At 40.1% G+C, this 16,552-nt stretch overlaps 1 protein-coding gene across 1 annotated transcript; it reads left to right on the forward strand.

Annotated features, from left to right (window-relative positions):
• Positions 1-945: 945 nt before the first annotated feature.
• slc6a3 (solute carrier family 6 member 3) lies at positions 946-16,552 on the forward strand (the record flags this gene model as incomplete). Its single annotated transcript, XM_080039014.1, has 15 exons — positions 946-1,011; positions 1,928-2,144; positions 4,810-4,941; positions 7,027-7,243; positions 9,156-9,294; positions 10,004-10,138; positions 11,130-11,233; positions 11,942-12,066; positions 12,428-12,540; positions 12,969-13,097; positions 13,306-13,405; positions 15,112-15,212; positions 15,611-15,778; positions 16,225-16,296; positions 16,529-16,552. The coding sequence occupies exons 1-15, from the start codon at positions 955-957 to the stop codon at positions 16,550-16,552; spliced, it is 1,833 nt and encodes a 610-aa protein (XP_079895140.1). The 5' UTR covers positions 946-954.

Here is a 16,552-nt window from a genome sequence, read left to right on the forward strand (position 1 = left end):
GGTCTGCATCAGTTCAGAGCGCACTGAAGAACACAGCTGGAATTAAATTGACCCAACTGGACGACTGGAGGAGTTTTCACACCTGTCATTTTTTGGCAAAAGTAAGTGTTTTGATTTTCAGCAAAATGTTTCTTTTACTGTAATTACTGTCTTGCATTTTTGAAGAGTAGTTTTATTTGTGATTAGAATTCAACTGTAACTGCTGGTGTTATCGGTCACCTAAAGTGACAGAAAATATACAGGATAAACGTGTTTGGTATAGTTACAAAGGTTTGAGTGATGATGGGATTGGGTTGTCACAAATTGTTAAAAGTTGAAAATATTCACATGAGCAGAATGATACTCACTTTTTGACAAATAATTTTAGACTCTGTCTAAAATATGAAAACCATGCCCTCTATGAGTTGGAATAAATATGAACATTTTCTATTGTACAAATGTTAACATAATTTCTTTTTTATGATCACTTTATTTTATTTTTAAATTAACTGAGACTAATGCTGATATACTTTTGATTTAGGATCATTTTAGTCAAAAGTTTTTTTTTTTATTGTGATGGAAATAAACAATATTGTGGTTAGACAGGGTTAGTACTAGACACTGAATCAATCTGTGAGCAAAATGGCGATCAACAAGTGTGAAATAAAATGAGCACGCTGCGATGGCCTTGTAGAGATGCACCCCCACTCCCTTTAGCATGGATCCCATCATTCTCCATTCTTAAATCACCATAATTTGTTTCCCAATGCACTGCTTCAGTGTTTAAAATATATGTTGTTTGACTATTTAAGAAAATATATATTTTTCTCCTACTGTTGTGTTGAACCCCGTTATGTCTACTTAAATTCTCAATGATGGGCCAATCTCATGTATTTCTCCCTATATGCAAACACGTCTCTTCTGCAGCTGCACCTGCCTTCCTGCTAACGGAGAGAGAGTGTCCCTATCGGCCTGATGTCTTCAGTCGTAGCCCCAGAAAAGCTCGCCTCCAACACCATGGGGCCCAAAGAGGTCAGTGCCCATCTGACACCATTGTAGAGTTTAAATAGCACGCCATTCAGTCTGATTAAGAAAAACCTGATTAAATCACTGCAGGATGTGAGCTTCTTAATTGGACTTTCTGACTCGAATTAGACAGAAAAGTGTCGTAGTGGTAACAATTTAAGACATATTTTCTGGATGCTGAAATGGTTTCTAGAGAGGCATTTTTTTTACCATTTACATAACTTACCTAAAGGGACAAAAATATAAAGCCTCAGCTGGTACATGAAACATTGGGGAAATGAGATGATTGTCACTGTCTGTCATGTGTGGGAAGTGAGAGAATAATAGGATGAAGGTGAGACCACATAGTCATTAAATCACATGTATATGCTTTTACATGGAAACGTGGTCTATTTGATTGTATTTCTCATCAGATTTGTCTAATTCACCTGTCTTGCTTTACACCTAGAGATAATACATGGCAATTGTTAATCAACATGACAACATTAAAGGGGGAGTCAGCCATTCTGGTGAATACTTGTTCTCAAAATCACTTGTTGTCAATATCAGTGTATATCTCCTCACGATCCGTTACCTGTCCGTATTGTGTGGTGTGCATTGAAAATAAATCTGGTGTTAATACATAGCCTAGGCTCTGTGAACTGGTAAACACCGAACAAAGGTTAAGTATTCAAAGGAGGCCCATTTACATTTACAGAGCATATAGGCTTGGTATTTACACTGGAATTGTTCACGCACACACAGTGAGGACAGGCAGTGGATAGTGATTAGACATGCATTGATTTTGACAAATGATTTTGACAGAAAGCATTATCCAGAATTGCTGACTCCAACTTTAAATAGATAGATATACAGTCATATAGAGGGCCCTTGTATGTGTGACGCACCTGTTGCGACTGATAGACTATTCTAACTGTCTTAGGTGGAGCTGATTCTGGTGAAGGAGCAGAATGGGGTTCAGATCACCTCCAGCACCTTGGTGGCTCCGCCCCCTTCCCAGACCCAGCCGGGCGGGGAGGAGGAGAGGGAGAGGGAGACCTGGGGCAAGAAGATAGACTTCCTCCTGTCTGTCATCGGATTCGCTGTGGACCTGGCTAACGTCTGGAGGTTCCCCTACCTCTGCTATAAGAACGGAGGAGGTGAGAGACACAATGTCAGCCCGTGTCCAAAGGGTTTACCCAACCAGATTGAGTACAGAGAAAGGGGTTAAGGAAGTGAGGGAAGGAGGTACACTCTGAAAACAAATGCTTTGGATCAACAACAAAAAATAACGCAACAGTTTGCATGAATCTCTTTTTTGTTTGTTATTTTTTCTTCAAGCAATTAACTTCATTGAATTAGGTGATTTATACACTCCCAGTACTTTTTCTTTAAAATTAACACTGACGTAGCATTGAACCCAACTTTTTAAGTTGGCGAATGTACACATAGTAATATGTTCCAAATACTTTTTTCACATTGGGTGTGTTTTATGTGAGAGAATTTAAGCGTTTTGAGTAAGAGAAATTAAATGTAATATTAGTATTATTAAAATAAGAACCTCCTCTCCAACGAGAGTAGTGAAGGAAGGAATTGAGGGAATATAGTTAACAGGAAAAGAAGAAAGCATGTTTACCCATGTATGCAAACTATGTGAGTGTATGTGTGATATTGTGTGTGTTTGTACGTGTGTGTGTGTGTGTCAGCTCCTTGTGCTCGCGGTTTGTCGTTTGAGATTTTTTCAGCCCATCACAGAGATCAAAATAAGGGAAAAACCTCCACAGCTGCTCTGAATAGATTAGCTCTAACAATCACTGCCACTAATTACGGCTGTTTAACATAGAGCTCTCATTATGTTTAAGAGCTGTAAATGACACTGTAGCCATAGTCGAGGCTGACTATATGCACCCGAATCCTGTATGCTGTCATATGTGTGTTTTAAATATTCAATTTGAGGCAATTAAGCCAAATTATTATTTTGGCGGTATTATTTGCCTGTATTTATATAGTTGTCAGTTGAAAGATTAAAGAAAAAATGAAGGGTGAGACACAAGGAGAATGACATGCAATAAAGGTTCATATACCATAAACCTGGGACGTTGGGGTTTGTGGTTTTGAACCTGAAGCAACCAAGGCCGTCATTTTGAGGGGTTAATAATCAGCATATTCTCTATGAGTGTGTATGTGTCTGGATGGGAAACTATGTTACGCAATCATATGTGGTCAATTGTAATATCTCCATCAACGTACATAGGCTGTTAAACCTATAGTCTAAAAAAAGACCTGGACAGTTTCTTAGAAGATATTTAACATGGAATAGAAATGCAAGTCATTTGTCATTCAGTCTCGACTAAAGATAACCATGTTTTGTGCGAGGCATCGGCTGATGGACAGTGAATGTTGATCTTAACTCAGACACTCAATATTGTACCTTACGTTAGGAAAAGTATGTATGTTGCCGTGAGTATTAGTAGTATATTGAGTACTTAAAGCTATAGTGTGTAACTATTTCATATAAATGAAAGTCGGTTACATTCAAACCATCGACAAACAAGTTGACACGAAGTTGAATAACCCTATCAGCTCCACAAAACTACCTCTGTATTTCTCTGTATGGCCGCAGGAACTCAGAAAAATTCCATTAAGCGCCCAGGAAATGTTTCAATTGTTGAACGTATAAAATCCATAGATGATCATACTGTACCTACCTCATATAAATGCGCCGACAGTGTTGTCGAGATTACTCAGAATACCACAGCAACAGTTAAGTTAGGCAGTTAAGCTTTGACTCACATATACTGTAAGTGAAGTAGGGGAGAACGGGGTAATTTGTCACATGGGTTGGATGTCACATTCGTTATATCTCGCCACCAGAGCGCGCTAGCTCTGAAATGTTGATATAAAAAAGGTCCAGAATTGGGATCAGAGGTCACATACATAGACTTCCTTGGAGGAAGACAGCTGCATTTCAGGTGAGAGGATGTTTTGTGTTTTTCATGTCAAATTCAAAATATTTTGCTTCTCAGTATTTTTCTTCTAGGCTTTTACACAATGGGTTTATAACAAAACACTTTTTACCCTCAGAAAGTGTGAAGGGTAAACTATAGTTTAGATTGTGGTTAGCAAGCTAATTAGTTGTCAGATGGTTGTTGGCCTTGATGCTAGCAAGAAATTCAAGTTGGGGTTGGTCGTCAAATTTTTTGGGGGGTTGGTTGTCACATGTTATCTCAAGGCTGCAGCCAGAAAAGGAACCCAATAACGAAATAAATTGTCAAGCTGTATCCTCACTGACACCCCAGAGAGGGAAAGAATAGAGCAGGAAAAGGCAGCTAGCAAGCAAAAGAAAAAAGGGCAACAAAATCAAAACAACCCAGTGCATCCCAAACTAGACCAGCTGCCAAGGCTACAGAACGTTATGTAGGCCTATTTGTCAACTTGACAATGCAATTAAACATTCAAATTTGGTTCTGCCTCCTTGCCTTCTTTTTAAGATTTTTCCCATTAAGATAACATTGTGACAAACAACCCCATAGTGTGTGACAACCGACCCCTTGATGGGGTTGGTTGTCACAATGTGTCAGAGTGTCTTTGATGGTAAATTACTTCTTCATTACAATAAGTTGGAAAAAAAGAGAGACACACATTTCTAGCCAACACCTTAAGCTTCAATTTAATGTAGGAATGGCTATTGACAGATGTTTTGGTGATGAGCAATTCTCACTAGAGTAAAAAGTGTGCCTACTTACCCCGTTCTCCCCTACAATTCAATGACACAATTTGAACCTTTTTCTGGAATTTATCATTTCATGTGTTGTGTGTGTGCAGGTGCGTTCCTGGTCCCATACCTGTTCTTCATGGTGATAGCGGGCATGCCTCTCTTCTACATGGAGCTGGCTCTGGGACAATATAACAGAGAGGGGGCTGCAGGGGTCTGGAAGATCTGTCCCATATTTAAAGGTTGGAAGTAACACTAAGCAACCTATACTATTTTTTTTACCTGCATGTTTCCACAGGAATGTTTGTGCATGTATATTCATTCTGCCTATCATGGTAAGATTTGCATTCTGTACATCTGCCTATGTGCCTGTCTGTCTGATAGTATACTTCCTTGAATGTCTAAATGTCTGCCCACATGCCTGCGTCTGCCCACATGTCAGTGTCTTTTGTCTGCCTGTCTCTGTGTTGAGCAGTGACAGGCATTCTTTATCCTCCCCAGAAGAACACCAGGTTCTGTTGGCACTCAGATGGAAAGCAAATGAAAATTGGGCGTTTACACTTTAGTCCTGATTGTCCAAAGACTTCTGTCAAATAGCTCTCTATCTACCTTTCCACACTTCGATAAGCAAAGCACAGTTAAAGTTGAATGCCGTTGCAACGTTCACCAAAAGAGTAAGAAACCAATAAATGTTTCTGAGCAAAGTCATTGGTCGAAAAGATGACATTACACTTTGCTCGGTTGAATTTCCTATGCTTTGTACTTGATGTCTGGTTCTGGTACACATCTTTTGGTAAAGTTTTGTTTTCACCTAAATCCCAAATATAACACTTCACTTTGAATCTAAAGCTGCAACCTCAAATACCATAATTAACATCAGACCATCTGTTGCTTCACAGTATGATGCCATACCGCTGTCTTTTATCACATCATGTCCACAGTGATGGTGGCCCGTAGAATGTGTGCGTGTGTGTGCGTGTGTGTGTAGTTTTCCACCATGTGTTTCTGTGCGTGTGTGTTTTGTGAGAACATGTGCCGTCCGTCAGGGATCACACTGAGTACGTTGACGTCCTAATCACACGCTTCAATCTCTCTCTGTCTCCCGGCGACGGGGATAATAGTAATTATTCAAATACACACATACACATGCTAGTATTGACAGTAATTATTCTGATCAACAAGCTGGTTTCCTCTCGGGATCAATGCATTTGAAGAAAATGGCAGAGAAACAAGGGAGACGGATGGAGATGGTTAGATAGCATGGCTGCGTGTGGCGCTAATATGAGGCGTCGTTCCCCTGGAAAAATATCACATCCCCATTACAAAGGAATCAATAAGACGCGGTTGTGGTCATGCCTCTCAGCAAAGGTTAGCAATTATATTCAGCCTCAGTCGGGTAGGATATTGTTTCAGGTTTATAGAAAGGGTAGATGTGTCGATAATTAAGGCATGAAAAGGCAATCTTCAGAAGTTGTGTTGGAGATAGCAGGCCAGTATCCATCCATAGCCAATGCACTTATTTGAGTGAGTGTGCTTGGGATGGGTGGTGTTATCTGTGAGAAGAGGACATAGTCACGGCAGAGCAATGCTTAAGTTGGGACGACGCACGGAATATATTACTGTTCCTACTTCCTACTCATTCGCAATGACTCTTCATGAACAAATACACATTGTATAGGAGTGCAGTGCTTGAGCAAATGTACTTAGTTCCTTTACATCAATTGAAACCCCATTTTGCAGCCGTGGAAAGCAATGCTTGTATTTCACGAACAATGTAAAAGGGCTAAGGCAATGATGGCTAAGTGGGCTGTTACATTCCATTGAGATGCCCCATTTTAATATCTCAGGTGATCATTTGTGCAGTGAGAGATAGCAAATGCTGCACTCGTTGTATCCCTGTGCCTCTCACTTTAAAGGTGCACTACGCAGTTTCTGGGGAGGGGGATTTGTTCATGTTTGCTGAGCCTGCAGTAAGTTTACATAGCATACTTAGTCCACATGTCATTTAAGTAATGAATTATTATATCATCAGAAATCAAAACAAAATTATTTTGAGGCACCTCACACCAAACATAAGACTAGCATATGTTTCTAAACCAAACTGTTAGCCCCTTTGCTGCAAACAAAATAACGTGAAACAGTAACTTTTCAGGAAGCTTTCTAACTTCAAACAGTGTTCCAAGGATCCAGTTTTCCTGTGAGGAAAGTTTGTTTATTCAGTTATGAAAATATTCCTAAGAAAATGTTCACTTCTCTGACACACCCAAAGTGACATAGTGCACCTTTTAATGCCTCCGGATATGAACCATTTGTGTTCCCTCTAACAGGCGTGGGCTTCACAGTGATCCTCATTTCCCTCTACGTTGGTTTCTACTATAACGTGATCATCTCCTGGGCGCTGTTCTACCTCTTCTCCTCGTTCACCAGCGAGCTGCCGTGGGTCCACTGCAACAACACCTGGAACAGCCCCAACTGCTCCGACTGGGCCGACAACAGCTCCATCGGTGACATCTACAAGGCCACCCCCGCTCAGGAATACTTTGAGTAAGTTGGCCTAAACTGAGGCCCCAATAAGCATTTATTAATGAATATGTGTTTGATATAGTAAGTTGTAATAAAAAAAAGTACAACAACAATTTCATAGATTTTAGTCAATTTGGAGCCCCATCATGTTTTTTTTTACGATATATACAATAATGGCTATTTATATGTGTTATGTGGGTAAAACTGATTTTATTTAGTTATTTATTCAGTTTAGCCCTTATAAGGATATGTATAACTTATATCAGTTAAAATACTTTATAACGGTGTTTGGTGTTTTGTGCCCCCAATGGAGCCTTCAAGGCAGCGCTGCCTGGTTAAGGTTAGGGTTGGGGCCTTCTAGGCAGCGCTGCCTTGAAGGCTCCGTTGGGGGCACAAAACACCATTGAGCCTTTATAACACAATATATAAGTGAAGTTAAACTTTACGTTCATGCTTTAGGTTATCATAAATGTTATATATGTATTTTTTGCTTAAATACAGTAATTATCACACACCTTTTGTTTAAATTAAGTCATGTGTTAGTATATATGATTATGAATAATTTAAGAATGTATACTATATTCAAAAAAGAACATCAGGTATATATTTTCTCAAAATGGATCCGGCGTTTGGCTGCATTTAGCCGTTGAAGCCCACCTCCATGTGAAGCTGACCAGGTGTCTCCTATACAGACATGTGTGGGGTTGTACTGTTGTGACAGTTGAGGCATTTCATCCACACCAGTTGAAATGGCAGTGTGCTATTTACATAGAAGCACCTGCAGACAATTTGACCACATCAGCTGAACATCAGCTGGTCGTCTTCAGCATCATCCTTCAGGCTGTTTGTGAAATGATCTGAATCAAGGGCGGTGACGGTGTTCACGGATATTGTAATCTTTCAGGTGGCACATACAGTACTAAGTCAACTTTAAAGAATGTAACATTGACGTAATAAAAGTTGCCATTTGCAACAGATGTAGCAACAGTTTATGTAGCCACTATCCTTTGCTACTGATGAACGCGGTATACCCAGCTTCCAACAAGGCCAGGTGTTGACAACATCTAGATCTAAGTGGGAATAGCGAAACTGATGTGGTGAATAATAATGTTGTTCAGGTATAATGCAGCATACTCTCTGTGTAAGCATTGTAATCTACCAGAAATCAGCCATATGGATCTAATATGCACCCAATATTCTGCATGTAGTACATCTAGAAATAATGAATGGTGAGATGAGCTAAAAAAAATTGTTTACCGTCATTAATTCAGGAGGTCCAGGAGGTTATGTGTACTTTCCTGCAATTATCAGTTCTTTAAAACGCTAGATTCAATAAGCTTTGGGTCATCATACTGTAGTTGTCTGTTGCACTTCTTGTCCTTGTATTGCAGCACAGTGAAATGGGGAAACATTTCATGGCCTTCAATATCCCTTCAGTGTCCCCTTGACTGCTGAACACTCATGGGGTCACATAACGAACCTTGACCTCTTGTTTCATAATGGACCAAGAATGCCTTCAGAGATTGAATGTGTCAAATATTGCATACCTCTGGAACCGATGGATTTAGTTGTTTCCGATCTGCATATCTGTCACGATCATTTAGATTTTTCAAAAATGTGTTCCAAATTCCAATTGTACTGGTGTGGCCCTACAGCCTGAACCTTGTTCCAAGAGGAATTCCTCTGCAATGGTAAGCAGTATAAGTAGCTCTGGCACTTACAGTTAAAACACTGCAGGCATTGGTCACAACAGGTAAAACAATCAGAGGTTTTTGGTAACACGTTCTTAGGCTTAGTTCTCTGGGATTTTGTACAGTGCTCACAGTTTTCCTGAAAAGATCCCTTCGCTCCAAGTGTCTATAAAAAAAAACCTTATCACTATGAAAGGTGGCTCAGTCTTGATTCTTATCAGAATATCCTCGTTACCTTATAGACGGGGCGTTCTCCACATCCAGGACAGTAATGGCATTGATGATCTGGGCCGTCCACGCTGGCAGTTGACTTCTTGTCTTGGTGTAGTGATTATTCTGCTCTACTTCAGTCTCTGGAAGGGAGTCAAGACCTCTGGCAAGGTAGGAAATGACAAAGTGTGTCTTGTTACTTAGAGGTGGAGTCAAATATTCTAGAGAATGTTTGTTGTCAAAATCCCCTTTTTTTTGTCAAAATCAGTGAATATTTCCTCACGATCTGCTACCTATCTATCCCTACTGTGTGTGTTCTGGTGTATTAAACCCGATTTTTGTTTTTCAAGGCACACATGGGACAGACAGGTAGTTCACTGTGAGGTGATATTCGCTGATTTTGACAAAATGTGATTTTGACAACAAATGTTTTCCAGAAATCGCTGTCTCAACCTTTGGGAAAACCAGGAAAGCATGATTGTTTCAACCTAAGATTCTTTAAGTGAGTCATACTTCCATGTAAGGTTCAACATTACTCCAAGGACATGTAAATGGGGAATAAATAAAGCATTTTCTAGTCCAGTTTAGATGTTTAAATGTAGTCTTCGGAGACAACTGTATGTGTATTCCCTGTTTAAATCTGTCTGTATACTGTGTGTGTGTGTGTGTGTGTGTGTGTGTGTGTGTGTGTGTGTGTGTGTGTGTGTGTGTGTGTGTGTGTGTGTGTGTGTGTGTGTGTGTGTGTGTGTGTGTGTGTGTGTGTGTGTGTGTGTGTGTGTGTGTGTGTGTGTGTGTGTGTGTGTGTGTGTGTGTGTGTGTGTGTGTGTGTGTGTGTGTGTGTGTGTGTGTGTGTGTGTGTACCCTGTGCGACTCTTTTCAGGTTGTGTGGATCACAGCCACCATGCCCTATGTGGTCTTGACTGTGCTGCTGATCCGTGGAGTCACTCTGCCCGGAGCCATGGATGGCATTAAGGCCTACCTCTCCGTGGACTTCCTGAAACTCTGTGACGCCAAGGTGAGTGTCAACAGGAAAGAGGGGAGGGAGGTGGGGATAAAAAGATAAAAGGAAACATGCTGAATCCATGTGAGGTAAAAAGGGTTTATATTGTTTGATAAATGATCATTTACACATACTTTTCGAGTTGCTGATAAAAGCTGATACAATGTGAAAAATCTAAAATACTTTATTTTATTTTATAACAGTGTCCATTGTAAGAGGTTGATCTTGTATTGTAGGCTTTGATAGCAACACAGAGTTGCTGATGAAGATGAACAAAGACAATATTGACATGGTATTTTTTAATAATGTTTCACTATTACATGCACGAGAAAAATATGTATCCCATATCAGGCAATCCACAGCAGCAACAGGAAGCCCAGAACCAAATTTTAAAAAAAGTACAATGTAAAAAGACATTAATGAAGGCATTACAGGGGCGAGAAAGAATATAAAACATATGCTTTGACGGCACATACACAACAAACCAACACATGTAGACAAAGGATTTCCCGTGGCAAAATCAATCATCTTTCATTGTGATCCACAGGGTCATGACATAATCTGTGAATTTAAAAATTATTCCTGTGAACTCAACTTCCAACTGTTTGAGTTGATTGTTTGTGTAACCTGTTTCTAATATTCCCCCTTATCCGTGAAGCCCGCGTGATCACATCCAACAATATCAGATTTACCTTAATAGCAGAGAGCACCAAGGAGCTCAATAAGTAAGCATGGAGGAATAAGGGACCGGGGTTATCGAGGGATGAGAGTGAATGCAAGAAGAAGGGTTGGGAGATCCAGAGATGCATGGCAGCAATTGGAGAATTAGATTAGGTAGATGCATGGAGCAGCAATTTGCAAAATTACCCCCCGTATTCACTAGCGTCTTTCATCTGCTGCCGTTGAATGAGTTTCCTGCAATTATCCCTAATAATGGCTTTTTTCCTCTCCTGTGCCTTTTGTTTGCCGCTTTCACACAAGTGTGCCCGTTCTGTCGCTCCCCCAGGTCTGGATCGAGGCAGCCACACAGATCTGCTTCTCTCTGGGAGTGGGGTTTGGTGTGCTAATCGCCTTTTCCAGCTACAACAAATTCAGCAACAACTGCTACAGGTGAAGGACACATAGGGGTATTTATACGGGCAGACAGAGATACTGCACACACTCATACACACACAAACATAAACACACATGGACACAAGCACGCCACATAAGCAGGTGAATTAAAATAACCTTTGAAGCTCCTTGAAACCCGCTGTCTTTGACACCATGCTGTGCAACAGACAGAACTGTCGCACTCTTTGAAAATCATAAGCAAATCCCGCAGGTGGCTTTTATCTCCCTTTTTGCCTTGTTTTAATGTTTCTGATAACTGACGCATGACACTGTCCACCTTGAGGATTCCTCCGTGAGCATAACACACAAACACTGAGAATATATCGTGAGCCGAATGCCAAAAATATCTGACTTGGAAAAGTAATGAAGGGTTTCACATTTTTGTAGTCACCTTATTCTCCTTTCACTGACCAAGATTATGTCCTTATTTAGTAAGTATATGTTAATTGTATCTAATGACTTCATGTTTTGGCAATTGTGGGAGGTAAACATCCCAACAGACATGCAAGTGTGTGGTATAAGAAACAAATATTTACTACCTGACTATAAAATCTAATATTTATGGGTCTCCTAACTAGAGATCTGACATGCCCTGACGCCAAACACATACATACTCTTCAATTGACTGGCTGTTCAAGTGTGTCGATATTGACTGTGTGATGGCTGATGACTGCCTAAGGCTCATATTTGATTTCATTGATCCAGAGATGCCATCATCACCAGCTCCATCAACTCGTTGACCAGTTTCTTCTCCGGCTTTGTGGTCTTCTCCTTCCTTGGGTACATGTCCCATAAGCACAGTGTACCCCTGGACAAAGTAGCCAGAGACGGTATGCTATTGATATTCTGTGTTTGTAGTGTGTGTGTCGATATGTATGCTGTATATACGGTGAATAAATATAAGTGTTTGAGTTTACTTGTCTTTACATATTGAGTTGCAGGAAAATAAGTTACAAGCTTCATTAACAAGTAGATTCAAATTAAACGTGTAGCACAAACTCTTCTCAAATATGCGGTACTTTTTTCTCCTACATGGATGTAATCACTACTCTTGGGCAATCTGTTCTGGAGGCTGAGTTTATTTGTTATTCCATATTACATTAAAGCCCTTTTTTAGCCCCTCTTTGATGCTCCAAGTGCAAATGTATGTTACTTTTTACTTACCTTGCTTGAATTTTCTTGTCACTTTAGGTGCTGGTTTAGTGTTTGTCATTTACCCAGAAGCCATTGCAACATTACCTGGGTCATCCGTGTGGGCAGTCATCTTCTTTATCATGCTGTTGACACTAGGCATTGACAGTGCTGTGAGTCTGCACGCACCCACCCCTCTCACACATACACACACACACACACACACACACACACACACACAGACACACACTCACTCACTCACTCACTCACTCACACACACACACACACACACACACACACACACACACACACACACACACACACACACACACACACACACACACGCACATATGAACACTTACATTACACATGTGTTATGTCAGCCAGGTGAGATAAATTGTGGCAGAACCGTTTAGTAACCACATTTGTGGGTATTTTAGTTACAGTACAATCTCAAACTTATTAATTTTTCAATTTGTGTGCGTAGGAGTCTCTGTGCAGTGAATATGTGTAGTAAAAAGTAGGGCATCTATGTTGGCTTACCGGCTCAATTTTCTCTGACTGTGTGTGTTATTCTAACTCTCGTGTTGCTGTGTTGTAGATGGGTGGCATGGAATCAGTCATCACAGGGCTGATTGACGAGTTCAAATGCCTCCACAAGCACAGAGAGCTGTTCACCCTCTTCATTGTGTCTTCCACCTTCCTCATATCCCTATTATGTGTTACAAATGTAAGTATCATACTGGACAGGCTGTTGTTGCAAGTTTATTTATTTTTTGCTTGTGCTTTTCACTGTGCTTTGGCTGTATAATTTGTATACAATACATTTTTTATAATTTTCACAAAGTAAATAATTTTTTTGTGTGTCTTACTATAACCTGTATGATTCAACTTAACCATAATAGCACAATTATTTTACATTCATTTCATTTCTCCAGGGCGGGATGTATGTGTTCACTCTGCTGGACCACTACGCTGCAGGGACATCCATTCTCTTTGGAGTGCTTATTGAAGCCATCGGCATCTCGTGGTTTTACGGTGAGAAAGATGGACACAGGAGTAAAAGAGAAAAGAGAAAGAAAAAGGGTGATTCGGTTTTTCATGGTTAAGAAAGCTGATGCTATATTAAGAGTTTGATGAGAAATCTGTTGGTTGAGGTGTGCTGTGCCTCGGTGCGACATAGTTCAATCAGAGGAAAGGATACTGCAGATAGACAGTCAATTCCCACTAATGATTTGTGTTGGTCTCTTCAGTCTCGGTGCATGTAATGTTAAGGTAAAAGTAGCCTGCTGAGTTGTAATGGCCTCTTGAGTACAAAGCGTTGCCACTGTAATCCTATGTGTTCACTCAGCAGTGGGGAGCCATCATATAAAGAAATGTGCAGATGGGGAACAGGCAGTGTCCATTGGTTATGGACAGGAGTCAAGTGTCTAATAGCTGGGTTGTAGATTGTTGGGTCTTTCCAGATGTCCACATTCTTTCTATGACTTGAGTTACTATATACTGTATATATCTAGGTCTATGTAATTCTTTCAACACGCTAAAACTCTATAAATAAAATAATAAATCTCTCCATGAAAAGTGTTTCACCAAGTGAATTAGGCAACATATCCCTGGGGTGATCTTTCATGTACTTTTCCAGTGCTTCTTACATTACACAGTAACTTGTTCCATCCTCAAAATTCTACCTTGTGTTTACGTAACCCACCTTTTATTTTATTTTATTTTATTTTATTTTATTTTATTTCATTTCATTTCATTTCATTTCATTTCATTTCATTTCATTTCATTTCATTTCATTTCATTTCATTTATAGCCCACTGGCTTTATGATGGATATTTATTTACCTTTCTTATAGTGTATATTTCCACCTACAACCCTCCCAGCTGAAAAAATTAAATTAAATTTACTCTTCATAAAGTGTGAAAAACCCACCTCCTTTTTCGAATATTAGCTGGCACAAATTATTATAAACAACCTGGATGTTGGGGGAAACGGTTGACCTGAAAGTCCCTTATTGAGTGTCTTGTCTCATGTCTACTGAACCTGCCTGTGGAGGGATCCATAAAGGGCTAAATACTAAGCAGAAGTCCCCCAGGCGGTGAGGTCAGCATATTGGCCTGTTTCAGTGGGTCCTGACCTTGGCAAGCCAAATTAATCAAGCCTAAGGGCTTCAGTGGGCCTTTTCTTTTCTTCCCCCATCCTCGTTACTGCTGACAGGACCCCTTGAACCTTGGCCACTGTGGTCTTTGGTCCTGCCTGTCCACCACAGAAGTGCCTTTAGCTGTGGCCAAATAGCTGCTAGTCAGTCTGGATATATTCCTCTGCTGTCAATGACGTCTTCTAGACACAAGAGAAAATTGCAACGCAAAAGAAAAGACGTGAAAAGGTAAAAATGGAGCAGTGACTTATTATAATTGGCGATGCATATTGACTTTTACTGCAAATGGTTGAATTGGGAATTGTATTTCAAAGTTACTACAACCTATTGTGTCTTGGTTTTTTCTGCATGGTCAGCTTTTCATTTGAACGTATGCATAATATGGAACCAATCGACCATACACAAAATTCAATCCTGTCTTGGAGATATTTTCAACAATATTCCCCAAAACAAAGACAAGGACTTCACTGCACCCAAAAACCTGCTGTTAATGAATGCTACATGCAGGTTTGTTTCCTTATTTTATACATTTGAGCAAAGGTTGTGTCTGAAGGTAATCATCATGTATTGCTATGTGTTGCAGGAGTCGACCGATTCAGTGATGACATAGAGGAGATGATAGGCCACCGTCCAGGATTGTACTGGAGGCTGTGCTGGAAGTTTGTCAGCCCCTGCTTCCTCCTGGTGAGTCCCTGCACAAGACGTATTGTACATTGGAATCAAACCCAGGTAACAAATAGGAGGAAATTGCAGGATAAAAGTATTTAGATTGTGATTTTAACTTGCCAATATATGGTTTCAACACACAAACAACATGTACAGAGCGACAACCAAAATAAGCATCAGTTGTCTACCTGTGACTCCTGTCTTCTCATTACTCTAGTCTGTCAATTATCTCATTCTTAAGTCTGAGCAGAACATTCTAGTATATCACATTGTCAATAGTATGTATCACAAAATGGCACCGGGCCCTTAAATGAGTTAATTTGCTGTTAAAATGACTTGGGATGAAGAGTGAATGCATTTTGAACTGATGGTTTCTCAAATTGTGTGTGTGTCAATTGTTTTATTTTCTTCCACAGTTTATGGTGGTGGTGAGCTTTGCCACGTTCAACTCCCCAAGCTACGGCTCCTACACCTTTCCTCCGTGGGCCAACATGGTGGGCTGGTGTCTGGCCATGTCCTCCATGGCCATGGTTCCTCTCTACGCCATCTACAAACTATGCAGACTGCCTGGAAAGTTTTGCGACGTAAGTCAGAGCTGAGACTTCTTCTCTTGGGCAACAATGAAATAAGGGCAGACCAGTTATTGCAATTTCCCACAGTAAAGGTGCTACGAGGAGCTTTTAAATATTTCTGAAACAGTCTGTATTTTCATCTGATGATCATAAATTAAATGTAACAGCAAACGAGAGCATCAGCGCAAGGAATGCTTTTTTATTTTGTTTTTCCTAATGCCTTTGTCATGGGTACGCTCACCCAGGAACAAAAGCTGGCGTAGTAAAAACACTACCGCTTTTGTCCAAAGGAGGTGCAATAATTACCATGAACTGAAAGTTCCTCGGAGCACCTTTTATGTTAATCTTTCATACAGTATTAAGTAAGCATTGTCTTGGCAGATAACTTTTATTAAAAATTATATTTTAGTACTTTTCTGAAATGCGTTAAGTGCTCATCTTTCTTTCTCCTGAAACAGAGACTGGCTTATGCCATCAACCCAGAGAAGGAGCATCATTTGATAGACAATGGGGAGGTTCGGCAGTTCACAGTAAGTGCTGACTTAATTGTGATTTATTTATTTTTATAGTATCCTATCCTCAGAACTGTGTATTGCTGTTGTCGGCTGCAACCCAACATGTGTATATTTTGGACATATATTCATATTGATGATATAACAGATGTCTAGCCTTTTTGAATTGAGTGTAAGGACCAGTAGCCTAAGGTGCAGTGAAAGAAGATTTTATTTTACTTCATGGGCATATATTTCATCTTTCCCACAGCTGCAACACTGGTTGGTTGTCTGA

This window comes from Ammodytes marinus (genome assembly GCF_949987685.1).
Source record: "Ammodytes marinus genome assembly, chromosome: 13".
Taxonomy (NCBI): Eukaryota; Metazoa; Chordata; class Actinopteri; order Uranoscopiformes; family Ammodytidae; genus Ammodytes; species Ammodytes marinus.